The sequence below is a fragment of the Zootoca vivipara genome, chromosome 5 (genome assembly GCF_965207765.1).
Source record: "Zootoca vivipara chromosome 5, rZooViv2.hap1.1, whole genome shotgun sequence".
NCBI lineage: Eukaryota > Metazoa > Chordata > Lepidosauria > Squamata > Lacertidae > Zootoca > Zootoca vivipara.
In genome coordinates, this window is record NC_142588.1 from 92,009,833 (window position 1) to 92,031,852 (window position 22,020).

Sequence of the window (22,020 nt, forward strand, 5' to 3'; positions counted from 1 at the left end):
TCTCCCCCAGCTCCCCCTGCCTCCCTCTCCCTGCCCTGGCAGGGGATGAGGTAAGACTCTGGAGCTCAGGCACCGCCGGGCCATTTGCATAATAATAATCGAGCGGGTTTCTCTCTCTCTCTCTCTCTCTCTCTCTCTCTCTCTCTCTCTCTCTCTCTCTCTCTCTCTCTCTCTCTCTCTCTCTCTCTCTCTCTCTCTCTCTCTCTCTCTCTCTCTCTCTCTCTCTCTCTCTCTCTCTCTCTCTCTCTCTCTCTCTCTCTCTCTCTCTCTCTCTCTCTCTCGGGGGAGGGGATGGTCGGGCTGGAGGAACCCGCAAAGAGGGACTGAAGCGAAGACACACACACACACCCCACCGCCGGCTCCTCCGGCAAGCAGGCAGGCGGCAGCGCAGCTCTGAGCCAGGCAACCCGAGGCTCTGCCTACAGGTACTTGGGGAGGGGGGATCGGACCCGGGAGGGGGGAGTGGGGAGAGACGCTCCCCCCGCCCAGCTCTGCCTCCCAGCGTAGCCATTGCGCGATCGTCACTGGGCAGCGAGGTCCGGGGCGCACCGGTTCTGCTCCGCGCAACTTGGGTTTTGTTTTTTTTGAGGGGGTAAGCTTTCTTTTTGGGGGGTGTGGGTCTCAAGAAAGGAAGACGTGCCCCCCACCGACCCCCTGCTATCCCGATCCAGAGCCAGAGATCTGCTCCTGCAACTTTCCGGGCTTGCTTTCTTTGTGCCGTGGAGAGCGCAACAGATCCGACCGGAGAAGCGACCGGACGGGGAGGGGTGGGCAGCGGTGCTCGGGCATGTCCCAAAGTGGGGGGTCGGGGTCGGGTTCGGTTCGAGGGACGGGGAGCTGTTGAGCCCCCCCCCCAAAAAAAACTGTGCCAAGGAAAAGCCGCTGCGCTCTGGGGAAGGTGGCCAAGAACAATAGGACGGGGGGGGGCACACGCCACCTTCTTCCTCTGCCCCCTTCCCACCATTAGTGGGAGCACATGCTCATCCCCAAGAAGGGGGCATGTCGGAGGGGGCCCCGCGAATTAAACGCCCCCCAATCTATTCTGGAGGAAGAGGAGCTGGAAAGTTGGCGAGGCTTGGAGGATCGCTCCCTTCCCCGGGCGGACCCGGCATGCCTTCCACCGGCGTGCCCCCCACCCCACCCCCAATTCGCATGGCTGGCCGGGCGTCGTGGGATCCCGCTAGCTACCACCCCGCCCGGCTCCTCCTTTGGGGTCGGCTGCAAATCGCCACCTGCTCTGCCTAGGAGGAGGAGAAGGCGAGGGAAAGCCCTGGCAAGCTGGAGGTCCCAGACGCGCCCCCCCAAAAAACCCCATTGCTTCTGGCGCTGGTCCCGGGAGACTGGGACTCCCGCTCTTCCTCTCCAGATGAGCAGCCGCGCAAGAAAGACAAGCAGGGCGGGAAAGCGTTCATAGAAGAGGCGAAAAGAGACGACCGGCGGTGCCCAACCCCCAGAAGGGAGATCTATATATCGCCCCACCTTCAAGTTATCGGATGGGGGCGACCCGAGCTGCAGGGAAGTTAGAAGCAGCGGGGCTGGTCGGACCTCTCCGCCCGTTGCCTCCTTTCCCTTGTTCCGGCGAGGTCTTAGTGATGTGGGGAGGGGGCACGCATCGCCTCCTGATCATCCATAGCGAGACTCATTCATCGAAAGACAAAAAACCCCAACGGATCATCTCCTAGTTGGAAAGGAGAAATGATTCAAAGGCAAGGGTGGTCGCGATGGACTGGTCGCAATTTCAAGCGCCCACCCCCCCCCCCGTCTCCAAAGAGGCGCGCATCTCTTGCCGCGGGGAGCTGCGCGCGCGGGGGGGTGCTACTCTGCCCCTTATTGCAGCAGCACCAGGCAATGTCTCTCCTTGGAGTCTGTCCCGCTAAAAATGCTCTTTTTCTCCCGGGGGGGGGTGGGATGTGGAGGAATGGGGGGCAGTTTTGGCGGGCGCGTAATCTCATGGGCCTTAGCAAGGACGGGAGTTTGCAGTTTAGGAAGGGTGGGGAGAGTTTGGCGGGGCTGGATCGCGGAGGTGGGCGTGAGATCAGGCCCCGCTCCCCGCCCCACCAGTTCCCTGTGCGGACGGGGAACGATTCCCGACGAGCCTCTTATTGCGCTTTGCGCGCCCGAGGATATGGAGGCGCCTCTCTTCCCTCCCGCTAATTAAAACATCTCACTGTATGTGTGTTGTTGTTTCTTGATGTTGTTTTTGCAGAGCAGCCCCTGCTTCTCCCCGCGGAAAACAAGCGGCTCCACCTGTTCCCAGCCCCCGTGGATGCCCCCGTCCCGCGAGGGATTCCCTGGACTGAGGAGCTTCCAAATCAGGAACTTCTGTTGCTGCTGCTGCTGCTGCTGCTGTTGTCTGCCTGGCCGCTTGCCTTAAACGCCCCCTGCTGGAATCTGCTGCCGCAGCGCCATCATGGCCACCCCTTGACCTCTGTGCCCCTGTCGCCAGCCAGCCCGCCAAGCTCTCCTCTGGCCCGCTAGCGGAGGCGGTTTCAGGGTAGCGCAACTGTTTTGGCTGCAACGGGCACCGCGACCATGCCGTAGAACGAAGCACGAGAGGCTGGGTTTTACCATCGCACTGGGTGCCCCTTAACTTTGAGAGCCCAACATCCACTGCCGCAAAGATGGAGAAGACGTACTCTCTGACGGCGCACTATGATGAGTTCCAGGAGGTGAGGTACGTCAGCAAGTACAGCAGCAGCGGCACCCTGCCCAACGGGTTCAACCTTCAGCTGGGCGCACCGGTGCCCAAGAAGCCTCGCTGCGGACTTCCCCGCTGGAGCCGGCGCGAGATCTGCCTCCTCTCGGGCCTGGTCTTCGCAGCGGGGCTCTGCGTCATTCTTGGCTGCATCCTGGTTTTGAAATATGTGGCCCTCGAATATGACGCCTACTGCCTCAAGGGCTGCCAGGAGCGCAAGGCCCTGGTCAAGGTGTCCCGCTTCGTCGCCGGCAACATTGACCACACCATTGACCCCTGTAAAGACTTCTACTCCTTTGCCTGTGGCGGCTGGCTGAGGCGGCACGCCATCCCTGAGGACAAGCTCATCTATGGCATCATCGCCGCCATCGGCGAGCAGAACGAGGAGAAGCTGCGGCGTCTGCTGCTGAGGCCCATCCGAAGGCCCTACCAGGCCTCGGCCGAGCGGAAGGTCAAGGAATTCTTCCGCTCCTGCCTGGACATGGCTGAGATCGACCAGCAGGGCGCACGGCCCATGCTGGACGTCCTCGAGGACTGTGGCGGATGGGACATGGCCGCCACCACAGCCAGGCAGGCGCGATGGGACTTCAACGAGCTCCTCTACAAGACGCAGGGGGTCTACAGCACGGCTGTCTTCTTCTCCCTCACGGTCAACTTGGACGACAAGAACTCCTCGCGCTACGTTATCCGGGTAAGTCGGACCCCGCTGTTTGTGGGAAATGAGATTGGATGGGGCCAGACATGGGTCACCTTTGCTATCCTGGCCCCCTCAGCGAGGCCAACATTTGGTGCCCCCAAATGGATCTTCTCAATGATGGATCTTCTCAATGTGGCGCCCCCTTGGCTCAGCGGCCTGTGCAGGGGAATGGCGCTAAATTCAACACTGGGTTGAGCCTTTTGGTGTAAGCCGATCATAGAACTGCAGAGTTGGAAGGGGCCACGAGTGTCATCTAGTCCAACCCCCTGCAATGCTGGAATCTTTTGCCCAACGTGGGGCTCGAACCCATGACTCTGAGATCAAGAGTCTCATGTTCAACCAACTGAACTATCCTCACTGAGTGTCCTCACACAGGAGGGGCCACAGGGTGCCAGAACTGGACCGCTGGTCCTTCTGTCTCAGCATTGTTCTAGGGTGTGCCTGGAGCCATTTACATGTGCAGCTTTGTCGACCCCTAGTGGCTGACTCTTGTTCACTGCCTCTGATCGGATGCATGCGTGGTACATGTTTTCCTGTGGGCTTTTCCCTTTTGCAACCTCACATGTCCCCCCCCCTCCTGCCTTTGTGTGTGTATTACTGGACACTTTTGTTGTCTTTGCTGCGAGAGGTGCACTTTTGCTGTGCAAGTGTACTTTTGGCATTCATTGGTGTTCTTTTATCCGCTTCGTAGCTGCGCATTTTCAGTGGAAACATCAGATCACAGGGTGGAGGGTGGGGAGGGACTCAGGCGCATAATTCAACGATTATTATATGCACTTACAGCCATATTGCACCTCATCTTCCAAGAGTTAACAAAAGGAAGACGTCCCTTTCATAGTGTTCATTATCTGCTCCCTCTGTCATGCATATTCAGTGAGGCTGAAGTCAGACAATCGTTTCTGAGGCAGCCAAAAGTGGCTTGCGAGAGGATGCGCTTCCTTTGGCAAGGCACACCCACACACCAATTTCTTTTGCCCCGCTCTCAGCTCTAGACAAATAGGTTTTAGCAGCAATACAGACACCTGCTACCGTAAGCCTGTTGCCTGTTGAGCATAGGAGAGAGTGGGATAAGTTGCTACAGGAAGATTTCCGTGCTGCCTTTTGGAAGGAGGGATGGTAGGACACCTGCTCGGAGTGCAGAAGGCCCCAGGTTCAATCCCTGACAGCATCTCTAGGTAGGGTTGGGTTGAAAGTCTTCCTGCCCCAAACCCTGAAAACTTGGACAGCTGCTGCCAGTCATTGAAGATGAACGAGTGGACTGACTCAGTATAATAAGGCAGCTTCCGATGTCTGTGCGAAAAGGAACAACAGCAAAAGCCTGTCTTCAGCTTAAGGGTTGCAATATTTCTGCTTTGCAGGGGGTTGGAATAGATGACTCTTGGGGTCCCTTCCAATGCTACAATTCTATGGTTCTGTACCAGCAGTTCCCCAGATTTTGTAGTGTTCAGGTACAGGCAGTTTGTGCCATTTGGCAATTGATGGGTTTTCTAGCCGTTAAGAGATACTAAACTGTCCACACCTCCTCATGAAACCGAGTAAGAGATTAATAGAAGCACATGGATTTGATTTCAGGTGACACTCCCTCCCCCAGACCCTTTATCTTAGAGCACCTGATGTGTGCGGTTGTTATCATTCCAATTTATCTCTTGTCCTTCTTCCCAAAGCAGTTCAGGGTGGCAAATGAACAATGCATGCATTGCAATCATAATGCAAAACTCTTATCTCTCAGCCTTTGTTCCAAAAGCCAGTGGAAAGGGAATCATGCAAGCGACCTCACAGGGCTGTTGTGAAAATGAAGCAGGCATAGAATCATAGAACTGGAAGGGACCACGAGGGTCATCTAGTCCAACCCTCTGAAATGCAGGATTCTTTTGCCTAACATGGGGCTTGAACCCACAACCCCAAGATTAAGCGTCTCATGCTCTACCAACTGAGCAATGCATGCAATGTGTATGGACAAAAGGTCAGCCATAGAAGCATGTAGGACACTACACACACACACAGTGCTCACGCGGCCAAATGCTTGTGAATATAATATGTAATTTATATGCCACCTGCTGCTACACAAGCCACTGGGCAGTTTGCAGCAGACAAATGGGATTTCAAAAATCCATAAAATAATGCAGTCCTGAAAAACATTTAATAAATCAGGCCATCAGGTCTCTCCTCCTCCTCCTCCAAGCGCCTGCCAAAACAGATGCATCAGAACCAGTCGACTAAAACTATAAAGAGGTGGGGTCAGAGGCACCTCAGTTCCACTTATGAGGAGCCACCACTGAAAAGACCCTTTCCTAGGCTCACAGCCCCCGTGTTCTTCATCCAGGCTAGGCACCCCCAAGGCCTCATCTGCTGATCTTGGGGTGCAGGCAGGTCAATATGAGTCACAGGCCACCAGCACAGAGCTCCCCTGCTATTGGTTACCCATCTATCAACATGGTACTTTCATAGAAGAGAGAACATCAAGATGCATGTGCGGCAATCACGTAAAGCTCTTGGGATGCAGTTTGTGTGTTTGTGTGTGTTGTGTGATGCATGTCCTGTCCTTCAGACTCGACAGAATTACCTGCATGGGGGTTATAGGGACAGAGGTGAAATTCAGTTCCTATCCCCTTTTGAACCGAACCCACTTCATCCATGCACCATCGTGTTGTAGCACAGCCATCCTTCAAATTCCGCACTTCTCTCCAAATTTTGTCATTCAGTTCTCCAAGCAAATAATATGCACAAAGCTATACATATTATGGGGTTGTTGTTGTTGTTTTTTAAAAAATGCATTCGTTTGCAGAAGTAACATTCAAAAATGCTTTTATATTCAAGAAGATTGCTTGCAAAAAATTGCATATGTTGGACAAATTGCATATATAGAAAAAGGCAGTAGACTAAAATGCTGGCAGTTTTCTGCAAGGGCTTCAATAAAGTAAAATAACATGTAAAATCCAGAAATGTGGAGAAGTGGACTTTTAAGCTTGGAAAAATGAGAAATGGGTCGAAACCAAAAATGGACCGCCCTGCCCACCCCTTTTGGGTTAAGGGCATACCGTATTTGAACTGGAACCATATGCCTACTGTCTTAGCTCAAAACAGTTACCTCTGTCCATGTTTAAATTAACCTCACAACAATGAACTGTTCACATGAATTCAGGCAACCAGCTCTTTCTCTCCTAAATGTGCAATAACTTTGATGGAGGGAGCCTAGTGGAACGGAGAGGGGTGCATCAGAACAGGGGGGTGGGCACCTCCTGCTCCCAGTTCCATCTCCGAAAGACGAGGCAGATTCTGCATTGCCGCCATCTTGCAGTGGGATGAGGTGGGCAAGGTAGGCAAGGCTCTGGTCAAACGTAGTTTGTGGGGTTCACCCCAGGGGTGCTTGTGCAGGAGAAGCTCTGCGGAGGCGAGCCTTATCTTATTCCTTGACCAGGTGGCAAGAGAAACAAGGGTGAGGCGGATGTGGTCCTCTGCATTGCAACTTCCACCAGCCCTGAGCAATTATCCATGCTGACGGCTAGGAGTTCTCCCTCCACGGCCGGAGGCAGAATGTGCCCCTGAATACCAGCTGCTGGGAAACACAGGTGAGGAGAGGACTGCCGTGCTCAGGTCTTGCTTGCAGGCAACCTGGGACATCTGGTTGGCCACTGCAAGAAGCCTTCAACATTTTGGGTGTGTATCAGTTTAGAAAAGAGGCAAGGAAGCAGGGATGCGACAGAGCTGCGTAATATCGATGCCCGGCATGGAAAAAGTCGAGACGGGGAAGGTTTCTCTCTCATAATACTCTGGAACGTCCAGTGAACCTGAACAGTGGTAGATTCGGGACAGGCAAACGAAGAACTTCTTTACACAGCGCAAAGTTAAACAATGGAATGCACTTCTACAAGACACAGGGGTGGCAGCCACCAGCTTGGGTGGCTTTTAACGGGGATTGGACAAATTAATGGAAGGTTCTAAGGCCACCAGAGGCTATGAAGCATGATGACTATGTTCTCCCTCCACTCTCAGAGGTAGCACGCTGGGGACCGCAAGTGCGAAGAGTGGGCTGTTGCATTCTGGTCCTGCTTGTAGGCTTCCCATGGAGACCTCTGCTTGGCCACTGTGAGAACAGGATGCTGGACTAGATGGGATACTGGTCTGATCTAGCAGCCAATCTCTTTTTTTAGGTTCTTATGAGCTGGACTCCAACAGCAGCTGGAGGGTCCCATCCATGCCTTAAAGGCCGGCAAACTTATTAGAATCAAATCAAATGAAATCCTAGAAGAGTTGGCAGGGACCACGAGGATCATCTCATCCAACCTCCTACAATGCGGGAATCCTTTTGCCCAACGTGGGGCTTGAACCCACTGCCCTGAGAGGAAGAGTCTCATTCTCTACCGACTGGATTATAAAGGTCTGTGTTTTTCCTGGACTCGAGCAGGGGTGAGAAGCTCATGGCTGCCAGATGTTGCTGGATTGCAGCTCCCATACCTGAGCTAGGGGTAGCTAGGAAGCTGCCATATCTAGCCCAGTGTTGTCTGCTCTGACGGGCAGCAGCTCTCTAAGGTCTCAGGCAGAGAAACTCTTTCTTCTCCATCAGTACCCGATTTTTGGATAAGCCAGCAGCTGAAGTACATTCTCCCATCCCTAGACCCGTAGTGGACAGTCAATGACCTGGGGGCCAGTTAGGTCCACCAATATCCTCCCCATTTGGATCACAGGGCTGTTCTGGCTGAGCCACGCACACTTGCCCTACACCTGATGTCCCTTATGAGGTCAGGTATGGGACGGGTAAAGTTGTGGCTGGACCAAAAATGGGGTTTGCAGGCGTTGCAAATGCCAGAGAGTGAAAGGGCAGTCCTGAGGCTTTGAAGGCCTGGTGATCAGCTGATGGTTACAGTTCCAAAGCACCACCCACTGGATGGGGCAGAAACAGGTCACCTGACATCATCGTGATGTCAGGTGACGGGCAAGTGGGCGGCCTCAGCCAACCAGTCAAATGTGGCCAGCAGGAGGAAAGTGCCTGCTGTCCCCCCCCCCCCCACAGCTACTGCCCTGTACAAATGGATGTTGTTGTTGTTTAGTCGTGTCCAACTCTTCGTGACCCCGTGGACCAGAGCACGCCAGGCACTCCTGGCTTGCACTGCCTCTCACAGTTTGGTCAAACTCATGTCCGTAGCTTCGAGAACACTGTCCAACCATCTCATCCTCTGTCGTCCCCTTCTCCTTGTGCCCTCAATCTTTCCCAACATCAGGGTCTTTTCCAGGGAGTCTTCTCTTCTCATGAGGTGCCCAAAGTATTGGAGCCTCAGCTTCAGGATCTGTCCTTCCAGAGCACTCAGTGCTGATTTCCTTAAGAATAGATAGGTTTGATCTTCTAGCAGTCTGTAGGACTCTCAAGAGTCTCCTCCAGCACCATAATTTGAAAACATCCATTCTTCGGCAATCAGCCTTCTTTATGGTTCAGCTCTCACTTCCATACATACTGGGAATACATACACTTCCCATACTGGGAAAACCACAGCTTTAACTATACAGACCTTTGTCAGCAAGGTAATGTCTCTGCTTTTTAAGATGCTGTCTAGGTTTGTCATTGCTTTTCTCCCAAGAAGCAGGCATCTTTTAATTTCGTGACTGCTGTCACCATCTCCAGTGATCATGGAACCCAAGAAAGTAAAATCTCTCACTGCCTCCATTTCTTCCCCTTCTATTTGCCAGGAGGTGATGGGACCAGTGGCCATGATCTTGGTTTTTTTGATGTTGAGCTTCAGACCATATTTTGCGTTCTCCTCTTTCACCCTCATTAAAAGGTTCTTTAACTCCTCCTCACTTTCTGCCATCAAGGTTTTGTCATCTGCATATCTGAGGTTGTTGATATTTCTTCTGGCAATCTTAATTCCGGTTTGGGATTCATCCAGTCCAGCCTTTTGCATGACGAATTCTGCATATAAGTTAAATAAGCAAGGGGACAATATACAGCCATGTCGTACTCCTTTCCCAATTTTGAACCAATCAGTTGTTCCTTTGTAAGGTAAAGGGACCCCTGACCATTAGGTCCAGTCGTGACCGACTCTGGGGTTGCGCGCTCATCTCGCATTATTGGCCGAGGGAGCTGGCGTATAGCTTCCAGGTCATGTGGCCAGCATGACAAATCCACTTCTGGCGAACCAGAGCAATTGGTTTTGATTGCAGAGAAGACAAGCTAGTGGGTCAGTCAATATGGACGGAAAATCAGAGGGTGACATTTATTCCATAGTCTTTCACTCTGGTAAGAAAGAAGGTGCTTTGTGTACATGCCACTCTTTCCCTGGGAAGGAGATGGCCAAAGTTTTCCCACCAATTATCTGGAGGGAATTTGCCATCATGCTATTATGATTGTTCAATCAGTGCAAGTATTTCTGCTTGCTGGACAGAAACATTTCCCTTCTCCCCATTGCACTGTTCCTGGGGCCTAAGGGCCAAGGTCCCTCCCCCCCTAAAATATTTGGAGGGACCAGGGACCCCAAAGTTGATGGGCATTGCCATTTAAAAAGTGTGTGTACGCACCCTGTCTTGTGATCAATTTTGTGGGGCAGAGCTTACTTGCCTCTCCCCATATTTTATTCACATTGGCACCCCTCTTGGGGGGGGGGGTTCTTCCAGCCCTCCAGAGCGGAATGGAGGGAGGGTTCTGTTTTTTTAAAAAAGGGCTGTCAATCGTTTCAAATGATTATTACAGCATCTTGAGCTCCTGGTAATATTGTGAGGCTATATTGTCAGGAAGATGGGCTATGCCTCCCTATCCACCCCCAAAATTCACATTCGCAGCAGTAATCAAGAAATCACCTTACACAGGAGAACACTCCACTTTAAGAAAAGGAGGTTTCAGATTTGTAATTAATGCATCACAATCAGCGGCTGGGTCGATGCTTTCCTGCGGCAATTAGCGACATGTATTTGCAAATGAGGAACCTGACTTTGGGTTACTTTCCAGGCAGAACAGCAAATCTGAGCAAGCCATCAGTTAATTGGGGGGCGAGTTTGCAACACAGAAACTCCTCCTTGTCTTGCTTTGATTGCAGCCCAGACTGGTGTCTTTCTTTGCAGATGTCTTTTGCCATTTTCCATTGATGAAATAATAGTGAATTAGTGCCAGATTTGCTGTCCACAACACAACATTCTGCTTTAGTAGTTGTTCTGCAATACTTCCCCAGTGATGCCGTATTGTTGTGTCTTGGTTGGGGGCACTCTTGCGCTACAGAGCAATAAGAGTGGGCCAACGAAAGCACACTCTGCAATGTTTGCGCTGAGGGGGATCACAGGGTTTCAGCAGGAATTTGCAGGGCATGCAGTGGTTGGAAAGGAAGCAGAGTGAACATCTGCAGGTGTGAACAGTATTGAGAGTTCAAACCAATTGCATATAACGGGCTCTTTCCCATCCTGGGTGAAAATCATCATGGATGCACAATAAGGAGGCCATCTGAAGAGGCCCAACAGCCCCCTCAATGCAGAAAGCGTTTTTGCACATTTACTGCATTTTAACTGTAGGGCTTTAACCTGGGGGCTTTCTGCAGGTGGAGCGCTTTCTCTGCCACCAGCTCTTTGATCCCCTCTCACAGCTTTTGTAGATTTTTAAAAAGTTTTTGGAAGATGGGACGTGCTAGTAGAAGTCGATGGATGTTGGAAGATTCAGGACAGATAAAAGAAAGGAGCCTTTCACACAGTGCGGTGTTACACTGTGGAACTCACTCCCACAGGAAACAGGGTCAGGGCACTTTTGCAAGAGCAGGGCATCCCTTTTCACCACCTGAGCCAAAACAGGAAGGTGCTATCCTGGCCCTGCCAAAGCCTCTCTTAACCTGGGTGATTGGCAAACCAGCCCAGTACTATTTTGCCTATGTCCTCTTATTGCCTCCAATTTTCCCGATGGGGCATATGAGCTTTTAAAAGCTCTGCAATGGGTAAATTATAGGGAGGTGGGTAGGAAATGGGTTGCGGCTAGAAAGCTGCCGACCAGGGCCATGTCATGAGGATGTGGGAACCTGCTCCCCATCGTGCCTTTGAAGCTCCCCAAGGAAAAGGCCTCAGAGCCAGAACCAGGAGGAAAGGAGTGCAGGTTTAGAAAAGTGAAATAAATAAAATGAACAATTTCAAAGCCTGGCTAACGAAGGCTGTGCTAATCGATAGCTCGGAAAGGCCAAGAACGTAGGCATGACGGCCAGGGACCTCTTCTGCCAGCGCCTTTCCTCTACCACCCCCAAGAACTGAGCCGGTTCTGAAGCCCAAAGCTGGTGTGCAATGCAAAGAGCACACATTTAATGCACAGTTTGTTCCATTACCCTTGCAATTTGTTCCCCTGGTGAAGTGGCTTGCATATTCCTTTATTTCTTTATTTGTGTGTGTGTGTTGACATTTGCTACACAGACAAGGAGGCTGCCGTCTGGCCTTCCGGCCCATTGCCCAAGCACGGCTTAGCGAGGAAAATGAGGGAGCCACAGCCGGCTCTCTCACCAGCCGCCAGCACTAACAACTGCCTCCTCGGGCCCGCAAGGTGCTGCCGGGTGTGCGGCGCCAGGGCCTTCATTTGCATGGCGGAGGCGCTTCTTTTATGCCCAAATTAACGGGGCTTCGGCGGGAGGGGGAACTTCGCCAGGCAATTTCCCTCCCCGTAATTGCAGTGTTTAGCAAAAGCAGCACACCAGGCAATTTTCCAGACTAGCGGTGGATTCGCAAAGGCGGGAGGAGGAGGAGGAGGAGGAGGGTGCCTCCATGTATGTGTTCAGGAGGACAGCAACAGAAGGACTCTCCTGATGCAGAGGGTGTGTTGCTCAGTGGGTAGAGCACTTGCCTTGCACGTAGAAGGTCCTGGAGGTTCAATCCTCAGGGGCATCTCTGGGTAGTACATGCAAAAAGACTCCTTGGAGAGTTGCTGCCAGCCAGTGTAAACAGTACTGAGGTATAGAATCATAAAGGTAAAAGGTAAAGGGACCCCTGACCATTAGGTCCAGTCGTGACCGACTCTGGGGTTGTGCGCTCATCTCGCATTATTGGCCGAGGGAGCCGGCGTACAGCTTCCAGGTCATGTGGCCAGCATGACTAAGCCACTTCTGGCAAACCAGAGCAGCAAATGGAAACGCCGTTTACCTTCCCGCTGTATTCCTATTTATCTACTTGCATTTTGACGTGCTTTCGAACTGCTAGGTTGGCAGGAGCTGGGACCAAGCAACGGGAGCTCACCCCGTCACAGGGATTCGAACCACCGACCTTCTGATCAGCAAGCCCTAGGCTCAGTGGTTTAACCCACAGAGCCGCCTGGGTCCCTATAGAATAATTGAACTGTGGATTCTAAAATGTAATCTAACAGCCTGCCCCCCAATTCAGGAATCACAGCTAAAGCATCCCTGACAGATGGTCATCCAACCTCTGCTTAAAAATCTCCCAAGGAAGGAAAGTCCATCACCTCCCAAGGGAGTCCGTCCCACTGTTGAACGGCTCTTGCTGTCTGAAAGTTCTTCCTGATGTTTTCGTCTGAAGGCTGTGACCAGGAGACTTGGGTGTGCCTAATGGTTCTGCTTCCCAGGTGCTCACTGTGAATGGGCAGCTACTTCAAGCTCCACCCCTACCACCATGTCCTCCCTCCTTAGGGTGCTTCACCTGTACGCCAGGCTTGGGCTGGGCAGCAGCCTTCAAACAAAAATTTGTCCCCCGGTAACCTAGGGCCCATAGCTGCCAAGTTTTCCCTTTTCTCACGAGGAAGCCTATTCAGCATAAGGGAAAATCCCTTTAAAAAAGGGATAACTTGGCAGCTATGCTAGGGCCCCTTTGCCTGGGTGCACTTAGAAGTTCCCGGGAGGAAACATCGCGAGAGGGAGAATTATTCCGCACCCTCACCCCGCCTGCCAATCTTCTCATGGAAATGGCTCCCTGCCCAAGGCAGTTAACAACCGCTGCCACTCAATTAAGGAAATCTTAAGCCAATGAGTTTTAATTGATTAGACGGCGACATTTGCATGCGGCTGTAGCTGTAGTTTTGGAGGGGAATGCTTCCTTTGGTTCCAAATGGGGCAGGCGCAGGTCGGAATGGGTGCCGTTATTCTGGAAGAGGCTTCTCCCGCTGTGTGAGACTGGGCAAAGGCAGCTTTTCAGATGGAGCCCACGATGAGCACTCCTTGTAAGGACGTGCATCACCTGATCGATCAGGAGTCTTGCTGTTGGAGGCACTGTGCCTCTGAATATACCTGTTGCTGGGAATCGCCATCAACTTTTGCAGCCATAAAAGAGGATTAGATAAATTCATGATCCATGTTCTGTCTCCACTGTCAAAGGCATTGGGCCTCTTGAGTATCATTTGCTGGGAATCAAAGGTCGCTGTTGATCTCAGGTCCTGCTTTTGGGCTCCACACAGGGCATCTTGTTGGCCACTGAGAGATGCTGTGCTAGATGGGTCACTGGCCTAATCCTGCAGGCTCTTCTTACATTCTTATGAGTGCACATCTTCTCAGCTGGCTGAAGCTGCTGGCGGCTGTTGTCAGGTTGGTGAAGGCTGTCTTGAACTCAGGCAGTAGCTTGAACTGCTTGCTAAACCAAAGACAACAGAAAAGGTCTGTTCTACCTTCACACAAATCCCCTTTCTTGTCATTTCAACCTACTGTTGAGGTCCTTCCCTGATCCTAAACCAATATTTATACCCTACCCATCTGGCTGGGTTTCCCCAGCCACTCTAGGCGGCTTACAGCATATATAAAAATTGTAAAACATCAGACATTAAAAATTCCCCAATTCTGGGCTGCCTTCAGATGTCTTCTAAAACTAAGGTAGATGTTTATCTTCTTGACATCTGATGGGAGGGCATTCTACAGGGCGGGCGCCACCACCGAGAAGGCCCTCTGCCTGGTTCCCTGCAACCTTACTTCTCGCAGGGAGGGAACTGCCAAAAGGTACTCGGAGCTGGACCTCAGTGTCCGTTCTGGACAATGGGAGTGGAGAAACTCCTTCAGGTATACTGGGCCAAGGCCGGTTGGGGCTTTAAAGGTCAGCACCAACACTTTGAATTGTGCTAGGAAATGTACTGGGATCCAATGTCGGTTTTTCAGGACCGGTGTTATATGGCCTCTGCCTTGTGGGACATCTTAGGTAGAAGAAAAGTCTAAGGAGTAACCTTATGCAAATCCAGAGTGGTTGGGTGGCGCCTTCTACGCCTCCTTCCGGCAACTCCTGCTGCCAAGCTGGTGCCAAATGTCTTGCTCTGCCTTCCTTTGCATCACATCAGCAAGGTGTCGTCTAGGCAGCCCAGGACCAGTGGCGGAGCTTCATGCTCCGGCACCAGGGGGCAGAGAGCAGACGGGGCAGGGCTGTGGCGTGTCCCAGGGACGTGGTGCGCCACCCATAGGGGCATGACGTGCATCCTGGGGGCGTGGTGTGCCGCCCGTAGGGGCATGGCACCCAGCGCGGGCAGGGGTGGGCAGCCACGATGGCACCTCACTGGCGTTGTGCTGCCGGGGGCGGTGCACTCCCCCCGCACTCCTTTTCCTCCACCAGTGCCCAGGACCTCCAGACACACTGCCCAGACTTGCACCCCAGTGAAGTCATTCCTGCGCTGCTAATACAGCAAAAAACAACAACACGGGAGGCAGCAATTACGAGTTGCCGGCCTCTGCAGCCACAGCAGGCGTTGTGATTCTTCAGGGGTTTGGCTTCACCTCTGCAGGCACACTCCATTGTCTCTCGAAACAGACAGAGGCCCACAAACTCTCTGGAGGAGTAGCAGCCGGCCAGCCGCCAAGCTGATGTCCTCCGGATGTTGTTGGACTACAACTTCCATCATCCCGGACCGCTGGTCATGCAGGGCGACAGGTTCCCCAGTCACAGAATTGTCCGCAGGTGGGAGGAAGATGGACGTGTTTAAGGGATGCACAACATCCTGCCCAGTTGCTTCGGTGGGGCTGTGGCATGTCTGCCCATGGATGTGCAGACATGCCCCAAGTGATGGGAAATGTGTATGTGCAAATGGGGAGAGGCTGTGTCCTGGGACAGCTCTGCGTCTGCGGGGTTTTTTTGCCTGGACTGTTTGCATTAACGTGCGGGAGGAGAAGCAGAGGGCCTGCCCCAAATAGCCATAAATCCAAAGATTTACGGGGCCGGCAAGTGGGGTTGTTCTTTGCTTCCGCTCCTGTCCCTTGAGCACGTGTCAACATGTTATACTGCTCCGTGCCACCCAACCAAGGGGGACCGAAATTGGGTTTACAGGAGAGCTGGATTTCTCTTGGATTTATTGCCCATCTCAGGATTTTTAAAACGTTCCTTAAATCACGGCGCTTATGATAAAAGCCTCTGGAGTAGAGCGGCTCAGTGTGTGTGTGTGTGTGTGTGTGTGTGTGTGTGTGTGTGTGTGTGTGAATGCAGGCGTGCATTGGGGCATATGTTGGCCAGCCTACAATTTCACCCATTAAGGGATCTTAAGAGAGAGAACTACAGAGCTATCTACAGAGCTCGAGGGTCATCTAGTCCAACCCCTTGCAATGCAAGTGTTGCAGCTAAGGAATCCCTAACAGATATAGCCATCCATCCAACCTCTGCTTAACAACGTCCGATGAGGGAGAGTCACCACTACCTTCCATCCCACTGTCAAACAGCTCTGAATCTCCTTTCTTGGAGCTTGAATCTATTGGTTCGTGTTTTTACCTTCCAGAGCAGGAGAAAGCAAGCTTTTCCATCTTCCATGAGACAGCCCTTAAGAGGTTTGAAGATGGCTACCATATCACAGATTGAGTTGTTGGTCCTGTTCTGCAGGGTGACACTAAATGACCCCACTCTTTTGGCTGGCCCATTCAATCCAGAATCTTGTTCCCTGCAGAAGCCAACCAGATGTCTCTGGTTAGAGCAGCCCACATCAACCAGGTACCAAAGGCTTTGGTCAGAGTGTTAGATAAGGATGGGGATACCCAAGTTCAACTTCAGATCACTGGATGTAACTTTGGGTGCCTCCCTCTCTCCTTACCCTTGTTTTGACTTTTTGTGTTTGCTGACCTGCGCTCCTTGGGGAGGAAGAGTGAAATATAAATTTAGTAAATAAAAAAAATGAAATAATAAGCTTCTTTGCCTTTAACGGCAGCACAACCCACAGGCATTCAGCAAGGAAGCCGTTCCCTCGCCTGGACATGAGTGCTGGGGAATCTTCTGCACCCCAGGCTTCTGCTAAATGCACAGGAGCTGGAGCAGTTTTAAAAAGCTGGCAATCCAGGAAATAGGTCTGGGCTTTGCAAGAGGTTGGAGCAAATAACTCCAGCTTTAAACAGATTAGGCTTTGCTTGTGTCTCTGTTGCGTGGTCCCTGTGAGGTGTCACACGCTGACAGACTGACACAGGCAAACACTGCCTTTTTCCAAATCTCTCCTCCGAAGGCTTTTGAGTGAGCTTCCCGGATGTCTGGATCCGAGCGCCTCTGCAGTCACACAGCCAGCGAGATCCATCATCGTTGCTGTTAGATGATAGTTTCTCAGCTTTGCTTGAAACGGCATAATAGCCGTATGTCAAGATTAATTGACTCCAATTCACAGGACAGGAAAAAGGAGAGTCCTTTGTTAGAGACGATAATGGACAGACACACGGCTGCGCTGTGTTTCATGGGTTTCTTTTACTGGGCAGGGCATTGATTTGCTTAAGCTGGGAGATGTGACCAGCTATTACAGCCTGACTGCTGAGAGTTAAGAGACTGAGCTGTAAATTGGAAGGTGCCTGCTTTGAATTCTGCCTCTGGCATGGACTCCCAAGGCAGCCTTAGAGTAGACTTTCATTCTCCCCTCCCCTAATCTGCAATATGATGCTCACCTACCTTATAGGGGTGGTGTAAGGATTACAGCAAGATGATGTATGCAAAAAAACCCAACTGTTGATACATGCAACACTGTGCTGGTTAGGGCTGTTGGGAGCTCTAGTCCAAAACAGCTGGTGAGCTTCTCCAGGCTGGAGAACCACAGAATTCCCATGAGGATCATCGAGTCCAACCCCCTGCAATGCAGGAAGCTTTCAAACAAAGTGGGGCCCAAATCCCACAACCCTGAGATTAAGAGTCTCATGCTGTACTAATTGAGCTAAGAAGCCTGCTCTATCTTCCTATATACATAGAAATGTAAGGCTGTCATCACGCAGGGTCCATTGGAGGATTTGTAGCGCCATGTTATAATCCTGGAATTTGGGGCTGGCAAGGGGACAAGCGAGCCTGGTGGTTGTATGGGGTGGGGAGGGGACATTTTAGGGGGTCAGTGGTTGGATTATTGGTGAGCAGATGGAAATTCATGCCAGGGAGAAAGTCTATAGTGAAAAGTTCCCCCTCTAGCTCTCATAACACCAGAACCTGTGGACAACAGTGAAGCTGAATGCTGGAAGAGTCAGGACAGAGAAAAGAAAGTACATCTTCGTGAAGCGCATAAACTGTGGGATTCAATCTCACAGGAGACAGTGATGACCACCAATTTGGAGGATTGGGCAAATTCGTGGAGGAGGAAAGGACTATCAAGGGCTGCTAGCCAGGATGTCTATGCTCTGCTTCCACGGTCAGAGGCAGCCATGCTTCTGAATGCCACTTGCTGGAAACCACAGGAGGGGAGAGTTGCATTTTTGCTTGGATAGTGCTTGTGGGTTTCCCACAGGCATCTGGTTGGCCCCCGTGAGAACAGGATGCATTGGCCTGATCAAGCATTAGGAGAAATATTTTAAGTACAAAAAAGTGTTCACTCTTGCTGTGACTTTTCCCTTCCCCTCCTTGCAATTGAGATAGAATTTCTTCAGCACTGTGAACCCAGGTAATTTCAAACAGTGATAATTCAAAGAGCCCTGCATGGGGATCCCACTCTGATTTAATTTCTCATTTGAGATTAAACAATTGGGTGGGGGAGCTCCCCCGTCAGATACCTGTACCCTCTTTCGCTTTGCAGGGATCGTTCATCACTCTCTGCCTTTCTACCTCACCTGTGTCCCCTTTGTCCTCTCCAGGCTGGACGCCTCTTAGTCCTGATTGCTCCGTGTCTCTGTAGCATTTCCTGGCTTCATCACGGCCTCGTAGAATAATATTGGTTCTCTCCCCTCCATAGCTTTTTACATTTTGAGCGGGATCCAAGTCGGAGCTTGCAGGCTCATTTCCTACCCGGCGATGTCAGCCGCCCTCCTGCCTCTGACCTTGCGCGGAGAATTCAGCGTTTCTCAATGGGCCTGAGAATCAAACCATCCATTACATGCAGGCAGCTGTCAGGGTTATGACAGCCATATGCTGAAGCGGGGAGCACTTCCCTGAACCTTCCCACTGGGTAACGCTACCAGCCTGGCAAGAGAAAGGCTGCTGTAGCTGTGTGGGTCACACAGAAGAGGAAAAGGGGAGGTCCTACCAAGAAGCAGTAGAAGGCTGGCCGCCAAAAAATACAAAAACAAAACCCATGCAGGAGTTGTCAACGTGGTGCCCGCAGGGAATGGGCAGTATACCTGCCGGTACCTGCTAGGGTACCTGTGAAAGGTCTCCATATTCTTTCAGAAACCTGCAGGTTTGCTTTTCATGCTCAGTTCCTGCTTGCACAAAAGCCTTTCCTCCCTCCTCGGAAGTGATGGGAGCCTTGCACAGGTTGTTTGGCGGTCCTGTCCCTTGCTCTGTTATTTTAGACGTGGGCTCCGGGTTGCCACCTTTGCCACCTAGCAAAATACAGGACAGGACGGAGGGGGTGGGGTGGTGGCTATTTCCGCCCTACACCTGGTGCCGAAATGACTTCAAAGCATCCATTGCAATCTATTGCAGCCTAACCGGATGACCCCTCTGCAATTTGTCACACACACATATGCACACAAATTTCTAAATCTGTCTGTCCTTTGCTACCCAGAACTTAAGCACATGACCTTACACGCACATGCAGTACTGTGCGACAATACATGCAGGCCAAAAATAAGTAGGGGGGAGGATATTCTGATGAGGGGACAAGCTTTCTGAAAGAAAAAGAAAATATTAGGGAGCGGGAGGAGGGTAAGACTTGTGGAGAGCTATTGGGAATCAGAGAATCGTAGAGTTGGAAGGGACCCCGAGGGTCATCTAGTCCAACCCCCTCAATTTCAGGAATCTCAACGAAAGCATCCAGAACAGATGGTCACCTGACCTCTGCTTTAAAACCTCCAAGGAAGGAGAGTCCACCACCTCCTGTTCCTCTGTCAAACAGCTCTTACTGACAGAAAATTCTTCCTCTTGTTTAGTTGGAATCTCATTTGTTATAACTTGAAGCCATTGGTTCAAGTCCTACCCTCCAGAGCAGGAGACAACAAGTTAAACATACCCAGCTCCTTCAACCACTCCTCATAAGGCTTGGCTTCTCCTCCACCCTCCTCTCTCAAATATATAGATAACCATGTTCAGAATTGGGGCTTCTGAGCTACACTTGCACAAAAGTGCTTGTTTCTAGAGTCTCAGAACCTGTTGCTCTCTGAGGGATGGAGCCTGCAGCTCCCAGGCTGCAGCTCTGCGAACGGGCGCCTTAACCCAGCCGAAGATCTCAGAGAACTGGAAGCGACAACACCAAAGCCTTGCCCTTCCAGCTCTACAATTCTATGGTTCTGTGACGTGGCCCAAATTGCAGTCATGCAAACACAACCACCGCATACCCTACAACATTTCTCTGATGGAAATAGGGACATCCTGTTCTATAATAATAACTTTACTTGGTATCTGAAGAAGTGTGCATGCACACGAAAGCTCACACCTATGACAAACTTAGTTGGTCTCTAAGGTGCTACTGGAAGGATTTTTTTATTTTGTTTCGACTACGTCAGACCAACATGGCTACCTACCTGTAACTAATAACTTTACTAATTATACCGCACCCATTCAACAGGGCTGCGCCACCCTCTCTAAGCGGCTTCCAACACATATAGAAACACAATACACTCGTACCTTGGATCCCAAATGCCTTGGTACTCAGACATTTTGTCTCCTGAACGCTGCAAACCTGGAAGTGAGTGTTCCAGTTTGCGAATGTTCTTTGGAACCCGAACGTTCGACGGGTCTTCCGCGGCTTCCGATTGGCTGCAGGAGCTTCCTGCAACCAATCAGCTTTGGTTTCCGAATGTTTTGGAAGTCAGGCGGACCTCCGGAACGGATTTCGTTCGACTTCCAAGACACAACTGTAAAACAATAAACATTTTTTATAAAAACGTTCCCTAAGCAGGGCTGCCTTCAGAGGGCTCGGGGGTCAGATAACTGCATAGCCCCCAACATTTCTCCAGTGAAAACAGGGACACCCTAAGGAAAACCGGGATCAAATCAGAAACCGGGTCGGCTCCTGTAAATCCAGGTTTTCCCCTGGAAAACAGGGACATTTGGTGGGTCTCTCACCGCCAACCCTCCAGAGGCACCCAGACCCTTCTAAGTCCCCAGAACCTCGTTTCCTAGAGCTCAAAGCAAGTGAGGCCAACAAAGTGATCTGAATAAATCAATTATGTCAGGGCATCTGACTGGTCTTGTGATTGATTCTTCCCTGGCAACAGGCTGCCGCCACCATTAGCTGATTGTTTCTTGACAGGGGAGGCTTTTGTTTGAATAGGATCCCCGGGGTGGGGAAGGAGGAGGAGGGGAGGGAGGGAGGGAGGAGGCTCAGTGGGGTTTGTCAGCTAGCAAGGAATATTGGGCTTGAGATCCCCACCAGTTCCTTTGTTTGCAGGCAAACACATCCGCCTTTCGAGTTCCTTGCTAGAGGGAAAGACTTCCTGTTGCAGATGGTCTTCTGAACAGAATAAGTGTGTTTATTGTCCTGACGGGTGTTTACTGTGGAATTTGTGCAGCATGCAAGTTTTCCCACAGCATCCTCACAACATGATCCTCATCAAAAATGTCTTCCCATTTTAGTTTCCCATTTAAATCCAGATGTACCATTTCAACGGACAAATCTGACATTAAAAATACAAACAAGAATTTGGGGTGGCATTCTCATCAGGATGAAGTCCTGTGGCTACTGCAAAAAAAAAAAAGCAAAAAAGCATTGCATTCACGAGTAGCATCAACCCCACAATAAACTTAACATTTGGAACCATTCTAAATTGTGAAACAACAATATAATTTCAGCCATGAATATTTGAAAAAAAAGACAGAGTAAAAAAAAGATGTATCCTCTGAGCTTGAACAGAGTGTTTTCCCCTATGCATTAAGTAGACTGCTTAGATATAATTTCGCTTAAGTGGTATATGAATTTTTCTAAATATTTTTTTTTTAATAGTTGTAACTTCCTCGTGTGCAAAACTATTTGACCATATACAAGTGGTGGGCAAGTTGCATGACACACAACTCTCTTCTTCAACCAAAAGTTGTGGTCCAGGAACTCAGGATGAAGAGCTGAGAGGCACTGCTGCCTCCCAGTATATGCCGCCTAAGGCAGTTGTCTCACTCTGCCTAAGGGTAGGACCAGCCCTGGGCAGGATGAATTAGGGGCGAAAGAATAAATCCTCTTCTCTTCCTCGCCTGCAGCACCGTTTCCATATTGCTGCAGTTCCCTTTCTGCCAAGAGCAATGTTATTCATCTCGTGGCCATCCTCAGCAAGAACGCTCAATGGCAATGGAAGATGGGAACTGTAGTTCAGCAATATCTGGAGGGCCGAAGGTTCCCCACATGTGCGGCAAGTTTTGCATGGACATGGCCATAGGATGGGAAGAAAGAGGACCCTTC

General features: G+C 51.0%; 1 protein-coding gene across 1 annotated transcript in view; it reads left to right on the forward strand.

Annotated features, from left to right (window-relative positions):
* The first annotated feature begins 2,206 nt into the window (after positions 1-2,206).
* The window catches only part of ECEL1 (endothelin converting enzyme like 1), a 48,348-nt gene continuing 28,534 nt past the window's right edge, over positions 2,207-22,020 (forward strand). Inside the window, exon 1 of the mRNA XM_035133227.3 lies at positions 2,207-3,386. Coding sequence (XP_034989118.3) covers positions 2,622-3,386 — 765 coding nt within the window. The 5' untranslated portion in view covers positions 2,207-2,621. The remainder of the gene's footprint in view (positions 3,387-22,020) is intronic.